This window comes from Vigna angularis, chromosome 1 (genome assembly GCF_016808095.1).
Source record: "Vigna angularis cultivar LongXiaoDou No.4 chromosome 1, ASM1680809v1, whole genome shotgun sequence".
NCBI lineage: Eukaryota > Viridiplantae > Streptophyta > Magnoliopsida > Fabales > Fabaceae > Vigna > Vigna angularis.
Window position 1 is genome coordinate 406,934 of NC_068970.1, and position 19,626 is coordinate 426,559.

The 19,626-nt window shown below is 30.2% G+C and overlaps 3 protein-coding genes across 3 annotated transcripts; all 3 read left to right on the forward strand.

Moving 5' to 3' along the window:
- The first annotated feature begins 203 nt into the window (after positions 1-203).
- On the forward strand, positions 204-6,697 carry LOC108330281 (starch synthase 3, chloroplastic/amyloplastic). Its single transcript, XM_017564775.1, has 16 exons — positions 204-314; positions 1,208-1,256; positions 1,387-2,523; positions 2,617-2,831; positions 2,922-3,192; positions 3,360-3,535; positions 3,909-4,016; positions 4,404-4,513; positions 4,664-4,769; positions 5,078-5,248; positions 5,378-5,506; positions 5,581-5,763; positions 5,845-5,976; positions 6,130-6,241; positions 6,359-6,482; positions 6,562-6,697. The coding sequence occupies exons 1-16, from the start codon at positions 204-206 to the stop codon at positions 6,695-6,697; spliced, it is 3,270 nt and encodes a 1,089-aa protein (XP_017420264.1).
- Positions 6,698-8,591: 1,894 nt separating this feature from the next.
- Positions 8,592-11,585, forward strand: LOC108323920 (uncharacterized). Its single transcript, XM_052871654.1, has 3 exons — positions 8,592-8,823; positions 8,921-11,133; positions 11,230-11,585. The coding sequence occupies exons 1-3, from the start codon at positions 8,667-8,669 to the stop codon at positions 11,308-11,310; spliced, it is 2,451 nt and encodes an 816-aa protein (XP_052727614.1). The 5' UTR covers positions 8,592-8,666; the 3' UTR covers positions 11,311-11,585.
- A 3,980-nt stretch (positions 11,586-15,565) lies between these two features.
- Positions 15,566-17,816, forward strand: LOC108339361 (uncharacterized). The gene is made up of 2 exons (XM_017576502.2): positions 15,566-16,711; positions 16,967-17,816. Exon 2 carries the CDS (start codon positions 17,001-17,003, stop codon positions 17,517-17,519), a length of 519 nt encoding a protein of 172 aa, XP_017431991.1. The 5' UTR covers positions 15,566-16,711; positions 16,967-17,000; the 3' UTR covers positions 17,520-17,816.
- Positions 17,817-19,626: the final 1,810 nt, after the last annotated feature.

A 19,626-nucleotide genomic window follows, 5' to 3' on the forward strand; every position in this document is an offset into this window, starting at 1 on the left:
GCAAAAAAGTAGGATGGTAACAACCGAAGTACAAAATCCTACCTAGGAGGAATTAGTGCGAATCCCATGAAGATTGTCCCCACGTGGCTTGTTTCAATTTGTCCTTTCAGTGTGTACGTGTGACCATATAACTGCTAGATTGGGTACAAAATCTAAAGTAAAGTCACACTTTCCAACTCACAATTTCTCTACTCTGTTAGAACATGGAGATGTCTTTGCACCTCAACTTCAAAACGGCGTTCCCCAATGGAAAAACGGGCTTCGGCGCTGGTTTGCTCTTCCCTACCACTGCCCAAAGAAACCAATCAGTTAAGGTATGTTTGGATCACTTCCAAAAGTACGTCCACACTAAATTTTGCTAACTCGATGCACAAAATATAGAAAACAAGTTATTTGCTTTTTACTCATTTCATGTTGATCCTTTCGAATTACTATCAAAGACAAACAACGGCAAATGTTAATCAGTATCCTACTTTTTTTCATTGAAAAAGTAATTAATGTACTCTCACAGTAAGCTTAAATATACTTGTAATGTAATAATTCTTCTATTTTTATTTTGGTCTTTAGTGTTTATTAAGTAATTTCAAGTGATAATGGATTTGTTAAGTGATATATGGGCTGCTTAATAAGACTAATATACGTTTTTTTATATATCTAATAAGTTTTTAGATTATAACTTTTAACTTCAATAAATTATTTTGGTTACCATAAAGTTTTTATTTTTGTTATGTCTGTATTTTTTATCTATATATTTTAATTGATGAGTTGTTCCCTAGATGGCTATGTTAGACTAGATAATAAATGTATTATTTTTAAATTATTTAGTTAAAGGAAACAAAATTAATTAGTATGATGGAAAATAATATTTATCCTCGTAAATTATTTTAGTTAAAGGAAACAAAACTAACCATCATGATACAAATAGCGTTTTTTTTTCTCTCTTTTTAAGTAAGGTTTGTATATTCGATTTTTCAATATTCTTTATTCAACGGTGTAATTTAAAGAAATAATATTCTTCATTTTCCTTGAGTTTCATTCTTAAAAAAAAAATTCAAAATACATCCCAATTATTTTAATAAATTTTCCAAAACCTTTACTTGTACAATGTTACATCATGGTTAGGGTTTATCTCAATAAAATGTTTATGCTTTTATTCGTTTTGATAAACATATCAAAGTCAACTTTTGTTATTTATTTTACATTGCAGGGTAAACTAAAGACTGTTTGGCACTCTATGTCCATGAATGCCAGTGGAGGTTTATTAGCTACTTTTGTTAAATTTATTTACACTTCCTATGTCAAATGATAGATCTTATCTAACCCACATACCCTTTTAATTTTGTAAAATTTCTTAAATATAATAGAGCATTATATATCATTTGGCAGATTTTTCAGGTAAAAAAAAGATCTTTATTGCAATGCCCAAGGGTCATGGTAATGGTTCCAAAAAGCATATCGTCCTAGTACCATCTATTGGAACAAGTAATCTGGTCGGAAAAAATGAAAAGGCTTATATATTTAACAAGAAAGATATTGTCGAAGCTTCCAAGGGAGATGTTAAATATTTGGATGAAAAGTTAGTTGGCTATCCAAAAATTATTACAATTATTGAAGAACCAGATGTTAACGGCGGCGGTAATCATAAAGCAAATAGAGAAGTTGTGATTGGAAAAATAGATTATCACGTTAGTGATATATTGAATGAAGAAGCTACTCAAGAATTGAAGTCACAGTTAGAAGAAAGATTTGAAAGACAAGAAATAGAGAGGATCGCAAAGGAAAATGTGTCACTCCAAAACAAGTTATTTGTATATCCTCCTGTTGCTATGTATGGTCAAGATATTGAAGTGTTTCTCAACAGGAGTCTTTCAACTTTGTGTACTGAGTCAGATATTTTTATTAAAGGAGGTTTTAATGATTGGAGATGGAAACCTTTTACTGAGAGATTGAATAAAACAGACATACTAAGTGGTGATTGGTGGTCTTGTCGACTACATGTTCCAAAAGAAGCCTATGGAATGGACTTTGTGTTATTCAATGGGAAAAGTGTTTATGACAATAATGACGAAAAGGATTTCTTCATACCTGTTAATGGTGGAATGGATGCATTAGGGTTTGAGGATTTCTTGCTCGAGGAGAAACGTAAAGAACTAGAAAAACTTGCTAAGGAGCAAGCTGAAAAAGAAGAGATAGAAGAAATTAGAAGAAAAATGGAGGCTGAGAAGGCTGCGAGAGAGGAAGATAGATCAATAGCTATAGCAGAGGTAGAAAAGATGAAAAATTTGTTGCAAAACTTGACAAAAAATGCAGTAAAATCTGTTAAAAATCTTTGGTACATAGAACCTATTGAGTTTGAAGGAAAAGATTTGGTCAGATTATTTTATAATAGAAAATCAGGTCCTCTTGCAAACGTTCCAGAAGTATGGCTTCATGGTGGCTACAATGGTTGGAAGGAAAAATTATCATTTGTTAAAAGGCTTGTCAAAATTGGTACAAAAAATGGTGATTGGTGGTGTGCTGATGGTATGTATGCTCATTTACCTATTATTCTATTCGTTATTCTATAGTGTAGCATGATAAGCAATATTTTTTAAAATGAAATTACATTTGATGCAGTTGTTGTCCCAGAGAAAGCAATAGTCCTAGATTGGGTTTTTGCTAATGCTCCACCTAGAAATGCAAGTGCGTATGATAACAATAATAATAAAGACTTTCGTGCTCTTGTGAGTAAGGTCATACCAGATGAAGAGACTTGGATTTTGGAACAAGAAAGGATATATATAAAATTGCAAGAGCAAAGAAGGTTAAAAGAAGAAGCTCTAGCTGCCAAGGTTAGTTTTCAGAGATACATAAAAATATATAAAATTTCATATTTTTAAATTGATAACATCTCATTTATCTGTACTGGATCTTGTTTACAGGTTGAAAAAACAGCCATCATAAAAGCTGAAACAAAGGAAAAAACTTTGGAACGATTTTTACAGTCTCGAAAGCATATTGTCTTCACTGAACCTCTTCGTGTTCAGGCAGGGAGTACAATAACTGTGTTTTATAATCCTTGCAACACAATCTTAAAGGGAAAACCAGAGGTTTGGTTTACACATTCATTTAATCGTTGGACTCATCGTAATGGTTTATTTCCACCTCAAAAAATGTTGCCTTCAAAGAACCAAACTTATCTCAAAACCTCCGGTGAGTCTTTCATATAATTTACGTTTGAAAACAAAAAGAATATTCGATTGCATAATTTTTTTTTATCTTATTAATTATCTTCTTATTATAAATCGTTAGCATTAATTATGTATTATTCTTGTTGGTTCCTATTAAATTAACAATTAATGTCACCATTCCTTCTACAGTTAAGGTTCCATTGGATGCATATACGATAGATTTTGTATTCTCCGACAAAAAAGACGGTGGAATTTTTGACAATAACAATACAATGGATTATCGTATACCTGTTTCGGGCAGTATTGTGAAGGAAACAACCTTGAATATTGTCCATATTGCTCTTGAGATGGCCCCTATTGCGAAGGTAATCAATATTTTCATTAATACTATCTTAACTTCATCCACAAGTCCATCTAAAATTTCTGATTATATCTATAATAAAATACAATTATCATGAAATTATATTTTTTATGATCTCTTAAAATGAAGTTGGCACCAATGTCATGGTCATAGTATTTTTAACACTTTTTGAAAACATGTATAATAGAAAAGCTAAAATTAACATTCAGGAAAGAAATAATGATAAGTAATGATTTTGCATTTTTTTGTGATATTTTAATTCTAAAGTACAATTTTAGAAATTAGAAGGCAACATCCTTAATGTAATATCATTTCCAATTCATTTTAAGAGTAATTTTACACTTTTTTTAGGTTGAATTTTTGATATTTTTTTGTAGGTTGGAGGGCTTGGTGACGTTGTTACTAGCCTATCACGAGCAATTCAAGAACTAGATCACCGTGTAGATATTATTCTTCCAAAGTATGATTGTTTGAACCTTAGCAATGTAAGTTCTTTCGTTATTACTTTGCCACTTAAGATATATCATCATGTATTGAATAACTACAATTTATTCCTTAAATAAGCATTTCGGTCATTCAAATTGAGAAAACATGATATTATATATGATTATTTGTAAAAGTTTTATATAAATTGAGCTTCAATTTGAAACTACTTGGTAATCAAATGAGAAAAACACAAATATCATGAAATTGTTTTACATGTTCATGAAATTTTAGTTATTTTTTAACATGCTTCTTGATATTGTTTGTTGAGAATAAATACTGGTCCTCTTGTGCTTTTAAAAATATTGGGTTTAAAATTTGTATATTGTATGTTTTTGTTGTACATAAAAAAAATTAAAGTTTTTTAAAATGTATGTCTCTTTATGCAGGTAAAAGATTTTCGATATCACAGAAACTATTTTTGGAATGGGAGTGAAATAAAAGTATGGCATGGAAAGGTGGAAGGTCTCTCAGTGTACTTCTTGGAACCTCAAAATCAGTAAGAATTTTAGCTTGTGCTTGTTTGTAGTATTCATGTAGTAGTTATGTCTTTTCCATAATTGTTTTCTCCTCGTATGATCACTTGAAAACATTTTACTATTTTGTAAACTGAATTATGTTGGAACAATAATTATATTCTTTTATGCAGGTTCTTTCGTGTTGGTCGTATCTATGGTTGTGAGAATGATGCAGAAAGATTTGGTTTCTTTTGTCATGCAGCTCTTGAATATTTATTTCAAGCTGGATTTCATCCAGTAAGATGTTCCATTCAAGTAGTATAATTTGTCATTTTTATAACTATCATTTCTATGCAGATTTATTTTTTTGCAACTATGATATTTGCCTTCTTCTAAGGTTGAGGTAATGATTCCAGCGGTTTCAAATTTTAAAAGAATGGTGTATAATGTTGCAATTTGGAAATAATTAAAATGCTGGACCAAATGCTTAAGTAAATATGATCCATTGCATAACTAAAGTTTTGATATTTAAAGTGTATTAATTAGACATTAATTTTCACTTCAATTACTTTTTAATTTAACTATTTATGTATGGTTATGGACAGGATATCATTCATTGCCATGATTGGTCGAGTGCACCAGTTACATGGTTATGCAAAGAACAATATAGACAATGCAGTCTAAGCAAAGCAGGAGTTGTGTTTACAGTTCATAACATTGAATGTGGAGCTCATTTAATTGGAAAAGCAATGGCATACACAGACAAGGCTACAACTGTAAGAACAATTTATATTTTTTTCAAACTTTGTTATACAAGTTTATTGATTTTATCATGAATATATCCATTATTTATACTAGTACTTAAAATTACTTACTTATAACATGATCAATATATCCATTATCAGGTCTCCCCAACTTATTCTAGAGAGGTTTATGAAAACCCTATATTTCGTCCTCATTTTGACAAGTTTCACGGTATCTTAAATGGAATTGACCCTGACATATGGGATCCACTCAATGACAAGTTCATACCTGTAAGTATGCATATACAAAATTTTCTTTTTTTATGCATAAAATTACAACTGAAATATTCTGTAATGTTTTACAGATATCATACACATCTGAAAATGTTGTTCAAGGTAAAAAAGCTGCCAAGGAAGCCTTGCAACAAAGACTTGGTTTAAGAACAGTTGATAGGCCTTTATTGGGAATTATTTCTCGATTGACTCATCAAAAAGGAATTTATCTCATCAAGCATGCCATATATCGCACCCTAGAACGTGGTGGACAGGTTTTCTTCTTCAATTTGGCTCTTGCTTAATTACATTTGCTGGTTGTATTAAAGTGTGAACAATGAAATATTCTGGTGCAGGTTGTGTTACTTGGCTCAGCTCCAGACCCTCGTATCCAACATGATTTTGAAAATTTGGCTAATGAGTTACATTCTCTTCATCATGATCGTGTCAGACTTTGTCTTGTATACGACGAGCCCTTATCACACTTGGTAATTCATTACAAAACAAAAACATATCTGATAATATGCAAGAAATACTGTCATCTAACTTTTTACTGCACTTTTCTTATAAGATTTTACTATCTGTTGAAAGGTATGTCACAAAAGATATCTTTTATGCATGACTGTTTTGAAATGTTGTAGATATATGCTGGAGCTGATTTCATTGCAGTTCCTTCAATCTTTGAGCCATGTGGGCTAACTCAACTTATAGCAATGAGATACGGTTCAATACCTGTTGTTCGAAAAACAGGAGGTTTGTGCATGCTTTGTTTTTGTCACTCGAAGTACTAAATGATTTCGTTGACATGTGTCTTTGGTTGTTATGTCTTTTATAAATGACTGTAACATGTATTTTGGCATAATTGTGTAGGACTATACGATACGGTATTTGACGTTGACCATGATAAAGATAGAGCACGGGCACAAGATGTTGAACCGAATGGGTTCAATTTTGATGGAACTGATGCTGCTGGTGTTGATTATGCCCTGAATAGGTGAGTTATATGTTGTGTAATGGTATAAGATTTGCATGTAAACATAAGAAATATAATATTTAAAAGTTTAATTTTTCAGGGCAATATCAAGATGGTACGAGGAACGTCATTGGTTTAACAGTTTATGCAAAACAGTGATGGAACAAGATTGGTCATGGAATCGTCCAGCTCTTGATTATTTAGAGCTTTACCATGCTGCACGTAAGGCACCATGAGATTTCATCAACTAAGAATTTTGTCTTTTCCTCTTACAAACAACATTTCTCGGTGATTATTTATAGTTTAAAACACTTTATTGCTGAATTTTTTTAATAAAACATTTAGTTGCAAATGTTGAATTTATAAATGTTTGGTTTGCTTAAATATTTACGTGAGATAATAGAAAAAGACAAATTCCCCTTAAATAATATTATATATATATATATATATATATATATATATATATAGGCATACTTCATATATATATATATATATATATATTATTTATTTATTTTATGTACACAACAAATAATTCTTATCCGTATTTGTATCCTTCTACGTTATTAAATATAATTTTACAAAATAAAAATAAAAATCAAAGTAAACAAAACATGATATTATAAAAAATTCAATATTGAAAAAACATAGATTTCTTAACAATTAGAAAATTAATTACATTATTTTAAATTAAAATACCAAATAAATTAAAAATATTGTAATTATTTAATTAAAAAACAATAAAGACACGGACATATTTACTCACTTAATTTCGATGTCGAATTTAAAATATTCATGTATTACTTTTATTCACACCCATAACTAATGAATTTGAATATTTTCTTTAAAGAACGTCACAATATCCACTTATAAATTATAACATCTTTACTTAGTTAGAGAGATTATCAAGACTTTATATAATATTAATAGTTATTTGTTTGAATGTTATAATTCGCTTATATTCTCTTTATTTCTTATATTCTTAAGTTTAAGACCTAAAGAAATAAATTATTAGAGTGTTATATAATTTTAGTTCGTTCTGGAAAATAATCCAGACAAAATATGCTTAGTAAAATATTTTAAAATTTGAGTGTTATATAACAATCATTATCATAATATAGTATTTCAAAATTTAAATTAAGTATTAAAATAAATTAAATGTTTTAAAAATGAAATTGAATTATTAGAAATTAGAAAAATTATATATAATTGATAACTAACTTAAATTATATATAATTGATAAAGAATATGTCCTCTATACCATGATATATATATAAAAAAAAATCTTGCATGTATATATTTTGTTTCTAAATTTGTCCTTTAAGTAATAATTTTTTAAAATGAATAATTATTTTATTAAATTTATCCTCTCTTTTTTTTTAATTTAACCATTTATTTATTTGTCCATTTTTTTTAATTTTGCCATTTTTTAAACTAAAATAATTTTCTATAATAAAAATATTATATATATATATATATATATATATAATAAATAAAAACTATTTATAATAATTTATAACAGTATTTATATTAATTTTTGTAATAATAATAATTTCATTATGTTTTTAATTATGAAGAAAATAAATACACATACGTAGAGTATATATTTTTACTAATCACTAATTTAAGAGAATTCTAATAAAAAATATATAGCCGTAAATGCATGAACCAAACCATGAAGATATCGTCACTAATTTATGAGAACGCAAACATAATGTCAGTAGTAACATTAACCTGATTAAATTAGAATAAAAGTTTAAGAAAATCAAACTCAACATTATAGTGTAAAAAAGATTAATTCAAATAAGATTTTAGTGGTTTTATAAGCAATTATTAAACAAAAACTTCATATTTATCTATATAAAAATTAAACTCAAACTCAAACTAATTATATCCTATATTCATTTTCACATCATCGGTCATCCCGGTTTCGTATTCCTCCTGCCTGATTAGAAAATAAAAAGTTATTAAATTAAATGTGTAAACCCTAAATGGTGATTTGTAAAAGATACAATAGTAAAACCTCCAACGGCTAGTCCTGCGATCGAAAAATCTAACGGCTCTGATCCCTCGACCGTTTGAATTCTCGTCTAGAAATATAGCCGTTGCCAACATTTTCTCTGCCTCCAATCTTTTAAAAATCTTTGAAATCGTTTCCTTCTATTCACATCGGCTTATCTTTTGAGTGTACTCAAAGCTTCCAGTTCCATGTCTTCTAACAAACCATCTTCAATGCCTTCAAACCCTAATCCAAGAAGTTCCGAAATCAGTAACCCCATGAGAAGGAGTTTCACTGGAAACCCCTTCAACAAACCCTCAATTGTCCCAATTCATGGAGCCAAAACTCCCGCCAACAGCCCTTTAGGTATCTCACTCTCTATTTACATTTGTATTTGGTATGAGAAAGTGTTATAAAATTAAAGATTAGATGTTTGATTGGTTTAGGGTTTGGTATTCTGCAGATTTTTCTAGAAGAGGCTCTGGTGTGGTTCGTGAAAGCGGTGGGTCGCTGAGGGACTCCTTGGATGACAAAGAAAATGGGAAAGATCAAATTTTGAAACCTGTGAAGGTTCGATCACCAGCTGTTTCCTCAAAGGGCTCAAAGAATTTCATGTCTCCAACCATTTCTGCTTCCTGCAAGATCAATGAGTCTCCCCGAAAGAGAGTCCTAACTGAGCGGAACGAGATGGTTCCAAGTCCCGTGGACTCGAAAAGCCACGTTCGTAAGGTAACTTTTTCTGATCCCTTGGAGGAAGGCCCCAGATCTTCCTTGACTAGTGAGGATTTGAGTGGTGACAGTGAAACTTTGATGTCAAAGAATGATGCAGATTCGTCTTTTGAAACTGTCAATAGCTTGAATGTGAATAATCTTCTGGTTCCAGAGGATGACATTCACACTGAACCATCGTTTGAAAATGAGCCTGATTTTGTTAACCTTGACCCTACTTTTAAGCTTAGCCCCACTGCCACCCCTCCTGTTTCATTGAAAGCTACCGTGGTTGCCCCTCTTGGTGCAGATCCCTTGATACCTCCTTATGACCCTAAAACCAACTACCTCTCCCCCAGACCGCAGTTTCTTCACTACAAACCTAAATCACGAATTGAAATCTTTAGGGAAAGGGAATTAGAGGACAGCTTCATATCTGGAAGCTTTTCGGATTCAGAAATCACGGAGGATACGCAATCTGAAGGCTCGCAGAAGGAATCGGATGTTTCTTCGGATGAAATTGTTAAGGAAGAAGAGTGTGGCCAGATCTCCGAATCGAGTCCTGCTAAGGAGACTCTCATACCAGAAATATTTGCTGAAGCAAAAGAAGTGCCAAAACCACGTTTCACAGTGAGAGCTAAGGCTGTTGCTCTGATTTTGCTTCTTGCAGTTGCTTTTCTGTCGATCTCGGTCACAGATCCTCCCGTAATTGATCGAACTGTGTTTGAAGACCTCTACAGGGTTTATGAATCCTCTGAATTTTCAGTGTTTACAAGAGATAAATTTGATCAACTCACCCAGTCTGCAGAAACAAATTTTGATGAGATAGCTCAAAATTTGCAAGTTTGGTTTACGAAGTTGCTGTCATCATTATCTGATTTTGTTTCCGATATTAGAGGAGCACACAACATGGCCAAGTTGCAATATTATAATTTGACGTTTCAGCAGGATGATTCCATGGTGAATCAGTATCCTATATTTGGTGGCGGTGAAAATGAAATTGGTGAGACTCACGCACCAATATGGGACATCGAAGGAAGTGTTGTTGCCGCAGATATTGTCAGTGATTACATTGAGGAGGATATTTCCGAGGAGCATTATGAAGTACATGAAGAACAAGTTCGGCGAGATATTGCAACAGTTGCTGAAGTTGAAAATGTTTTGCATGCTCCAGAACCAGAGCAGCTGGCTGAAGCAGGAAGCTTAGATATTGCTACAATTACTGGAGTTGAAAATGTTTTGGATGCTCCAGAATCAGATGAAGTGGGAAACTTGGAAGAATCAGAGCAGCTGGCTGAAGTGGGAAACTTGGAAGAAAACCTGGCACAAGAAGCTGAGACTAACTTAAATGTTGAAAATCAGCAAAGTTTGAATTCGAAGGTTGCTGAAATTAGTGATGAAGCGTATGACTCAGTTACGGGTCAGGCACAAGAGTATGATGTCAGCAAGCAAGGTTTGGATTCTGATGTTGCTAAGGTGAATGCTGATGTAGCAGAGGAAAAATCAACAAGCATAGATGCTGCAGTCAAAGGGAATGAAGGGCAATTAGAAGCAATTCACGATTCACATGTGTTGATATATCTAGTTCTCGGTGCTGGTACTCTTATAATTGCAGGTGCAGGTATCAACTGGTCTAGGAAGGGGAAAAGCAAAAGCAAGAACTCCATGAAGCAACCTCTGGAGTTGCATAAGGTCTCCTTTCCATCTAATAACCAGCAGATTTCGCCAGAGAAGTCAAGTGGGCCCATAGAAATGGACGTGATTGAAGATTCTTCAGAAACGAGCAGCTTTCAGCAAAGCTCGTTCTACAGCGAAAATGTAGCGAATGAAAGTCACAAACCAGGCCCTGAGAAGAAGCGTAAGAGTAACGACAGGAGAGAATCTTTGGCCTCTTCTTCATCAGACTATTCCACGGGTTCCCAGTCGTATGGGAGCTTAACGGTGTACGAGAAAATTTCAATGAAGCAGGTAAATAAATACTTAGTCTTTTAAAACATTTATTATTTTTGCCTTAAGATTGCTGCATCAATAATGTCTTGTTCTTGGTTATATTGTTTTTTTCAGGGACAAGGAGATGATAATGTGATCACTACCCCTGTTAGGCGTTCAAGTAGAATTAGAAACAAAGTCACTTCTCCTTCTTAGCCGGATTTTGGGTTAGTGTGTGTTTTGGTCCATGGGTGTGCAGTGTCATTGAACTGAAATGGAAAACCAACACAATCCTTAGTGTTAACGAAGGATTAGATTAGAAAGCTTTACCAATTTCTCCTTTGTAAGCTGACCACCATAAGCTGTTACTGTAAGCAGAAGTGTCCTATCTTCTGAATCTTGACTCTGTAGCAGATGAAATTTATTGTTGAGCGAATCACTGATTGTTTATTGATTTGTTTTATATATCACCAACTGCATTTTCCTTCTTATTTTGCTTTCACTTTTCAGCGTATAATAATAATGATTTTTTAATTAAAATGTGTATTTTCTTTTATAATTATGAGCCTACTTAAATAGTTATGAGCCTACTTAAATAGAATAATAAACATTTAGATAATCCAATTCGCTTGTTTATACAAAAATTGGTATTTCAAAAAAAATGCTATTCTTCCATGATATGGGACTATCCAAATTTGAATACGGAACAATATTTTCGAGGAATAAAAGTTTATTTGTCTTAACAAAGAAATTGAGGGAATAATTATGAAAAGGAGTGGGATAATCGTAAATTTAAATAAAATGAGGAATTTTTATTGTTCTCTTTCAAATAAAATGAGGAATTTGTCTAGTGTTTCTTTTTTTTTTTTCTTCTAATCAAATACATACTTTTTTTTCTCTTGTGAAACTTGATCCAAACTGTATTGGATTATCTTTATTTTGTAATCCAAAAAGGTGGTTTTTTTCATAATTTCACCTCACTTTCTTAGACTTTGTTACAAAGTTTTCATCACTATACCAACCTTCTTTCGTTCGTCTATGCACGTCATACACCACTTTCAGTAAAGTATAACATAGAAATGGAATTTTGTGTTGGATTTCGAAAAATAGGATTGATTGTATTTTGAAATTCAATCATGAGTCCATCGGATTTAAATTATAAACCGGATTTAGAACCGGATTCAACTGATAAAATCTTAACACAAACATTCTTACTTTTCCTTCAAGCTTTCTTTTCTCCTATAACTAACCTCATTCACATCTTACTTTTACTCTCACCTTTGTGTAGACACTAAAAGTAAAAATTTAACTAGATTTCATGATTTGATTAAAGACTTTTCCAAATTTCAAAATCTCAACACAAACTTCATTATTTTTCCTTCGAATTCAAATTTACCTCATTACTTTTCCTTCGAACTAGTAAATTTATAAATTAAAAGAATAATCTTTCATTTTAAAATATAACAATCTAAAACATAATATTACCATTGAATATCTAACTTATTTGATAATAATAATATCTCAAAAAATTATTAAAAAAATAAGTAAAAGAAATTAAAATTAAAATAAAATAAAATAAGCTAAAAAATTAGAAAAAAAATTAAATGAATAATAAAATTCAAAATCTGATAAAGAATCTCAATCGAATTTTAAAATTCATAAAATTGTTAATTAAATTTCGAAATCCAACGACATTTTTATCCGAATTTCGATATTCAATAAATCTAATACTTCTTAAACATAACAAAAATAAATATATAAAAAAATATTTATAAAATTTGAAACCTTAAGGAATAAAAACACTTATAACTGAAAGATAAGATAAAATAAAAAATAAGATGAAGATAAACGGAACAAATCGACAAATTTTGCTTTTATGGTAAAAACTCATCACTGCAACACAGCAAGTACCACTATACACAAAGCATGAAAAAAAATGATAATAAAACGTAAAAAGTAAAAAGTCAGGATTGACGACCATAAATATAAAATTGACACTAAATGCTATGTGATAAACAAGAATTACTATTATCTAAGTATTTTATATATTTTTTTATTAAGGGACAAAAAAAACAGTGGTGGTGGTGTAAAATGAGAGAGAATATAAAAATTGTGGTAGTTGTACTTGGTTCACAAATATGTACGGATTATGGTTTTCACGGCCCACTCACTTAACTCTATTTTACAATGCAATTATGGACTTTGTTTGTGGCTGTCTCTCCCCAATCTTCTATTTTTTTTAATCATATTATTCATTATATTCTATTCACCTAACTTCATATAACCTGTTTTCCATGACAAATTTTAAAAAAATAGTTACTTTTAAAGAGAAATTTAACTCTTTTTTTAATTATTTGATGAAATATAAGTTAAGTCAGGATGTAAATACTATTTAAAATTATATGGTTGAAATATTTTTTATTAGATATAATATAGTTATGATATGATATTTGTTGTGATTATCCATTCACTTTTGTTATGAGTAGGTTAGGTTTTTGTACCAACCAATGTATACTTTATTTCAAGAAGCCAAACTTGTTTAAGTTATAATGACAGCACTGCTATATTTCAATGTTCTCTTCTTGTGAGAATATAAGAAGGGAATGTTGTTAATTAACTCATGCATGATATTTTTTTTATTAATTTATATATGTTTTAATTTATGTAGATATTTTTGTCTTAATTTATTTTTGTAAAATATTTCGAAATTTTTAAATTCTTAATTTCTTTTAAATATTTTTTTAATCTTTATAGTTAGCTATGATTACGTTAGGCCTTAAGTAAAAATATCAATAGAGATAAAGTAAATTAATAAAAAAAACGTTTTAATATAAAATATTTATATTACTTTTGAATTGTATGATAATACAAAAAGTAAAGCAGTAACTATTTCTTTTTATATTACACATAATCTTAATATTTAAAAAAAAAACTGCTCTGTAAATGAAATAATTGTTTGTGATATATTAAAAAAAACAAATTACATTACAATCAATAAAAACTGTAATACCGAAAGTAATATAAAGAAAATAAACTATAAACACTTAAGTAAATTGTTTTTATTAATTAAAATAAAATAAGCATAACACGTGTAATTATCTTATTTATATAAAATAATAAATATATTACACAATTATTTTTATTTTAAGTAGTGAAAACACATGTTATATGCATGTGTGTTTATTATTTATTTTTATTTAAGTAAAAATTTATTAAACTGTAAAATAACTTTTACAAAAATAATAAAAAAAATAATTAATTCATATAATTTTTTTATTATAAATAATTATTTATATTTTAGTTATTAAAAAGATTAAATGATAAAATAATAATTTTAATTTATAAAATAATTAAATTTAGTTTAATGGTCATTTAAAGAGTAAAAAAAAATCTAAATGCTTTCAATTTAAAATAAAAATAAATTATGAGACAAAATTGAAAACAATGTGTAAAAAAATATCCTCCTTTATATATATATATATATATATATATATATATATATATATATATATATATATATATATATATATTTATTTATATATATTATTTGTTTTGTCTGAATATCTTTTATGTTACCCTAACCATATAGTCAATAATAAAAAGTAAAAGAGAAAGATTAAAAATGTGAAATATTTAAAATTAACAAGATTTTTAGTGTGTCTAAAATCAAGATATATTTTAAAGAACTAAAAATATTTTTATATTTTTAAAACTATTTTAACGCACTTACCTAATATATAGCTGCCATTTAAATTTATTTTGAAATAAAATATAATTGATAATCTCTTTGTTTTGTTTATGAAGTTTATGATGTTATTTCTTTGTGTGTACATATATATACTTGGTAAAGTAATGAATGATGCATATTTTTTAAAACAAAATAGTTTATAGAAAAGATTGGGATATAGGAGGGTCTAATAATTAGAAGGAACGAAGTTGATTGAAATATAACAAATTGATGTAAGAATAAGTTTTATGTGCTATAAATTCTGAATTTCTTAAAGTATCTAACACTCTTCTAACAAGAAAACAATATTTTTTATGCCAAGTATTTTGTGAATAAAATAGGCAAGATATATATATAAAATGGGGTTTGATGATTATGGTTTTTGTGCCAAGATAGCTGTCAATGTTTCCAAAACAGCTAGTTACGAATCCTCAGTAATAAATGTGAATTGATATTGATAAACGTGCATATTTGCTAACTGGCTAAGCTACAGTATACTAGAATATTACATCCACTGAAAACTAGTGTGGGTGGATAAGAACATTACACAGTGGAGCAGAAACAAAAACAAATAATGCTGTCACTAAAACATGTCTTCATTCAACTAAGCATGCATAAATAATTAACTAGATGTACAAGTACTTGTTGAACGAACAAACACCATATCACAACAAAGACCTTCTTCTTCACCTTCAGTCATAAACCAGGAAAAGACAAACAGATAATGCTATGTTATCCATATACAATTGGAATCGTGATTTAAGTATATCATCTAACATGATGATTTATGGCACTGCATTCATTCACGCAATCTTCTAATCCTGAGCAGTGCATTAATGATCCAACAAGGCAGGAGTAAAAAGGTGGAAGATAAATGCTAGGTCTACTACAACTATAAGGTGATGATGGAGTTGAAGGCTACATATCTCGATGGAATTGCTTTTATATACTTGGTAGGAGGAAGCACCCTCTCCAAGGCAATTAATAAAGGGTGGTTAGGCTCACACTTTCAAGTTTCACACTTAATCACAAGAGCTCAACCAATGGAAGACCCTTTTTGTTGTTTTGTTTTGTTTAATCTCTTACTTACTGTGGAAAGAGTTACTACTACGTAACAATAGATGAGTAGTTTAGGATAAGGTTGCAGATCCTTGAGGTACCTTCAAGCCAATCGTGCATCACCACCTCTCCCAATCAGGATGCAGCCTTTCAGAACTTTACAAAGATATTGAAAAAACAAAACCCATTTAAGTTCTGTTTCTGCATACATACATAAATACATTGCATAGCTGATAACATACATAGCATAGCATGCACTGTATCTGCAACAACTGAGTGATAAATTAGGCAGGCAGCAGCCTCAGGGTGCGTTTAAATTTTTTTCACCTCTTCTTAATAGTGCTGTGCTGCTATTGATATGATGGGACTTTCTCTTTGGGTTTTGATCGATGCCGCTATGCTCATGTCCTTCATCTGTGCTCTTTTGGACTTTTGCAATTAACCATTGGAGAGAGAGATCAACTCAGACTCACTCCAAGACCCATCATTTTCTTTCTGCCTTCTTTAATATCCATATGAGGTTTTTCACTTATGGGCCAAAACTATAATAATACAACCCTTTTTTCGTGTTTGTGTGTGTGGTGTAGTTGTACACATTTGCTGCTTTCTTGTCTTTTTCTGCCCCTTTGTCTTTTTTCAGGTACCATTCTGTGAGTGAGTCTGCCCTCTTGAAACCTGTGATCTTCCTTGGAGCCATTAGGGGCCGGGGAAGAATTTTCAAGCCTTTCTTCCTTTTTCCTGCGTGGTTTTCAAAAGGGTGTATCAGGTTCCCGTTTGAGAAAATTTTTCAAAAACCCTTTCCTTTTTGGAGGTTATTGAAACAAGGACAAGGTAGATTCTTGACAGTATTCTCTTCTCTTACACCTTTCTGCTTTTTAATTCCCAATGAAAGGGGAAAAAATGTATATTTTATCTTATTGGTGGGTAACCATGATCACATTTGGGTGAAAAAAAGTTTCTAGTCATCTGTGTCTATATATACTGAAATAGATAACTGTGTTATATCCATCACAGTACCACTTCCTCTTACCTAAACACACTTCCCTTGCTTTGCTTCCTCACAAGCACCCTTATCTGTATTTGCAGGCAGCAGAAGAGATTGCAGAACTAATAGATACCAATGGCAGATTGGAGTGGTTTTCTGAACAAAAGCAGCGGTTTTGGTGGGGGATCAGCGAGGAATGAAGATTTTGACGAAGAAGATGTATGGGGTTTGTGCCCAGAAATGAAGGTATCTAAGGACTCCTCCGATTCTTCTTCTGCATGGTGCATGCCAACCTCTCCAAGAAAGATTCCAAGGACTAATAATCTCAAACTAAACTCCTTGGAATCTGATTCAAATGTGGTTCAAAGATCCTCAGCACCAATGGACATTCCTGATTGGTCTAAAATTTATGGGAAAAAGGGCGTTGAGGAGGAGGGTGTAAGCAAAAAGTTTGATTTTGGTTATGAGAATCACTATCTTGATGATTATGAAGATGATGATATGATTCCTCCTCATCAATGGATTTCTAGGAAACTTGCAAGGAGCCAGATTTCCTCTTTCTCTGTGTGTGAAGGGATAGGGAGGACACTGAAAGGGAGAGATCTCAGCAAAGTGAGAAATGCTATTTTGACCAAAACAGGTTTCATTGAGTAGTTGGTCGATTCACTACTATGACTAATGGTCATGTCATCATCAGCATTCTCATACTAGGATCCCATGCAATCTTTCTTTTAGGTATTTGATTATTGGCACTCATGTATGGAATGTGAGGTCCTGCTTTTTTAGTTATTTGTTTTCTTGTTCTAAATTTTCTGGGAAAAAGAGGTTTTAGGGAAAGGAAAAAGGAGGAGTGGCAGCCTCTGAAATTTTGTCTGAATCTGTATTGCACTGAGGCCAGTGGAGTACACTCTGTGTTGTTACTGAGTTTAATAGTTTTCATGTTTTCACTTCTGCTTGGTTCATCATTGTTAACTATTAATGATTTAGACATACAATATGTTTTTCTTTTTATCTTCTTCTCATTCTTGCATCATCATCTCTGTCACTACTTTCTTTATACTCTTTCATTCACCCCACATCTCTGTACTTATTCTAAAACCACTCTTTGCATATTCAACTCATCATTGCTTTCCAACCTAACATAACCCCTCAATACAACTAAACCAAAACCACCTACCACAGCAACACTTTTATTCTAATTCTTACATAAACTCTATTTTTTCTATTCAACTTAAAAGATTAAAGTATTTTTTCAGTATTGTTTTTTGGTCAGTTCTTAAATAGATTGAACCCCTTTTTTTATTATAAAAAAAATGAGAGATTGAAATATTTTTTGAAATTTTTAAAAGATTATAATTTGGCATATTCAGTTTTTAGAAATTAAAAATATAACTAAACATTCCTTTAAATGATGAACATGACGTGAGATACAGGGACCACCACTAATACATAAGTTACAAGTTAAAAGGTGAGAATGGTGGTTGCAGCTGCAGGAAGTGTTTGAACCACTACAAAATAATAAAGTTGCATTCTTCATTTTTCTTTTGGAATCTTCTGATAGAATATTAAGTGTATTTGAATAAGCTTAAAAAGGGACTTTATAATCTTTTTGTGTTTGGTAAGGAATTGAAAATAAAGTTACTGACAGTGTTATTTTTATTACCTTCACATATGTATAAGTTAAGAAAATAAAAGTTACCATCTACCAAATAATAAAGTTACTGGCAATGTTATTAATATTAATCTATAATCATACTAAACATTATAAGCCATAAATGAAAGAAATTACCAAAATATAATGGAAGGAAACTACCAAAAAATAATGAAAAGAAATAAATATGGAGGGTTAAAAAGAGATAAAAACAATAGCTAATTACTTACAGTGTCTATTAATATATCATGTTAATGTAGTTGTCTTCCTTTAATTATCTAATCCTTGTAAAAGCTAGTCACTAGCCATGGAGATAAACATGATATAACTTCTTAAAATATAATATCAAAAAAAGAAAGTATTATTTATTAATTTCTAAACTAAATAGTATAAAATAAGATTTGAAATTTGATGTGTGAATTAAAGAACTAAAAATGTTTTTGGAAGTATTGAATCTTCAAAGAGTTGTTTTGGATTATTGTTTAGTGTTGAATAGTCTTAAATTCTTTGAAATGTTATTATAAATAGGGTTGGGCAAAAATAATTTAAGTATACTAAACTGTAGTTAATGGTACTATTTTATACTAAAAAAACTAATTTATTTTAACTAAAAACTAATTATACTATTATCTAGTTCAGTTTAGAAAAACTGAACTTATTATATTTTTAGTGCAGTTAACTGAAAACTGGATTTTTACTTCTATGTTTAGTGAGTTTCTATCACTTCTATTTTCATTTTGTTCTAAAACTGTAAGTTAGATGAATAACTCCATGGAAAACCCAACTAGTTACGTGTAGTATTAATCTTATCTCATTTTTAAATACTTATTTTTTTTATTTATTTTTAAATACTTATTTTTTATTTATTTAAATTCATGTTCACGCAAATCAATCCAATGTTGCTTTTTGGAGATACTGCACCATTTCATTCTCAACTAATCTAACTCAACTTAAAATAAATAAATTCTGGCTAAAAAATATTGATTCAGTATAAAAATTAATATTTTTAAATATTTAACATTTTTAATGTTTTTAAATATGATCCTTAGTTATTTTTATTTCAACATTAAAATAAAAAGTATCAATTAATATAATTAAAATAAAAGTTAA

Excerpts from the sequence above, each read along its gene's own strand:
- LOC108330281 (XM_017564775.1), top strand. The coding sequence starts at position 204 with ATGGAGATGTCTTTGCACCTCAACTTCAAAACGGCGTTCCCCAATGGA. Across the intron at positions 4,017-4,403 it reads ATTGTTTGAACCTTAGCAAT|GTAAAAGATTTTCGATATCA; the intron begins GTAAGTTCTTTC and ends CTCTTTATGCAG. Across the intron at positions 6,242-6,358 it reads TGTTGTTCGAAAAACAGGAG|GACTATACGATACGGTATTT; the intron begins GTTTGTGCATGC and ends ATAATTGTGTAG.
- LOC108323920 (XM_052871654.1), top strand. The coding sequence starts at position 8,667 with ATGTCTTCTAACAAACCATCTTCAATGCCTTCAAACCCTAATCCAAGA. Across the intron at positions 8,824-8,920 it reads TCCCGCCAACAGCCCTTTAG|ATTTTTCTAGAAGAGGCTCT; the intron begins GTATCTCACTCT and ends GGTATTCTGCAG. Across the intron at positions 11,134-11,229 it reads AGAAAATTTCAATGAAGCAG|GGACAAGGAGATGATAATGT; the intron begins GTAAATAAATAC and ends TGTTTTTTTCAG.
- LOC108339361 (XM_017576502.2), top strand. The coding sequence starts at position 17,001 with ATGGCAGATTGGAGTGGTTTTCTGAACAAAAGCAGCGGTTTTGGTGGG.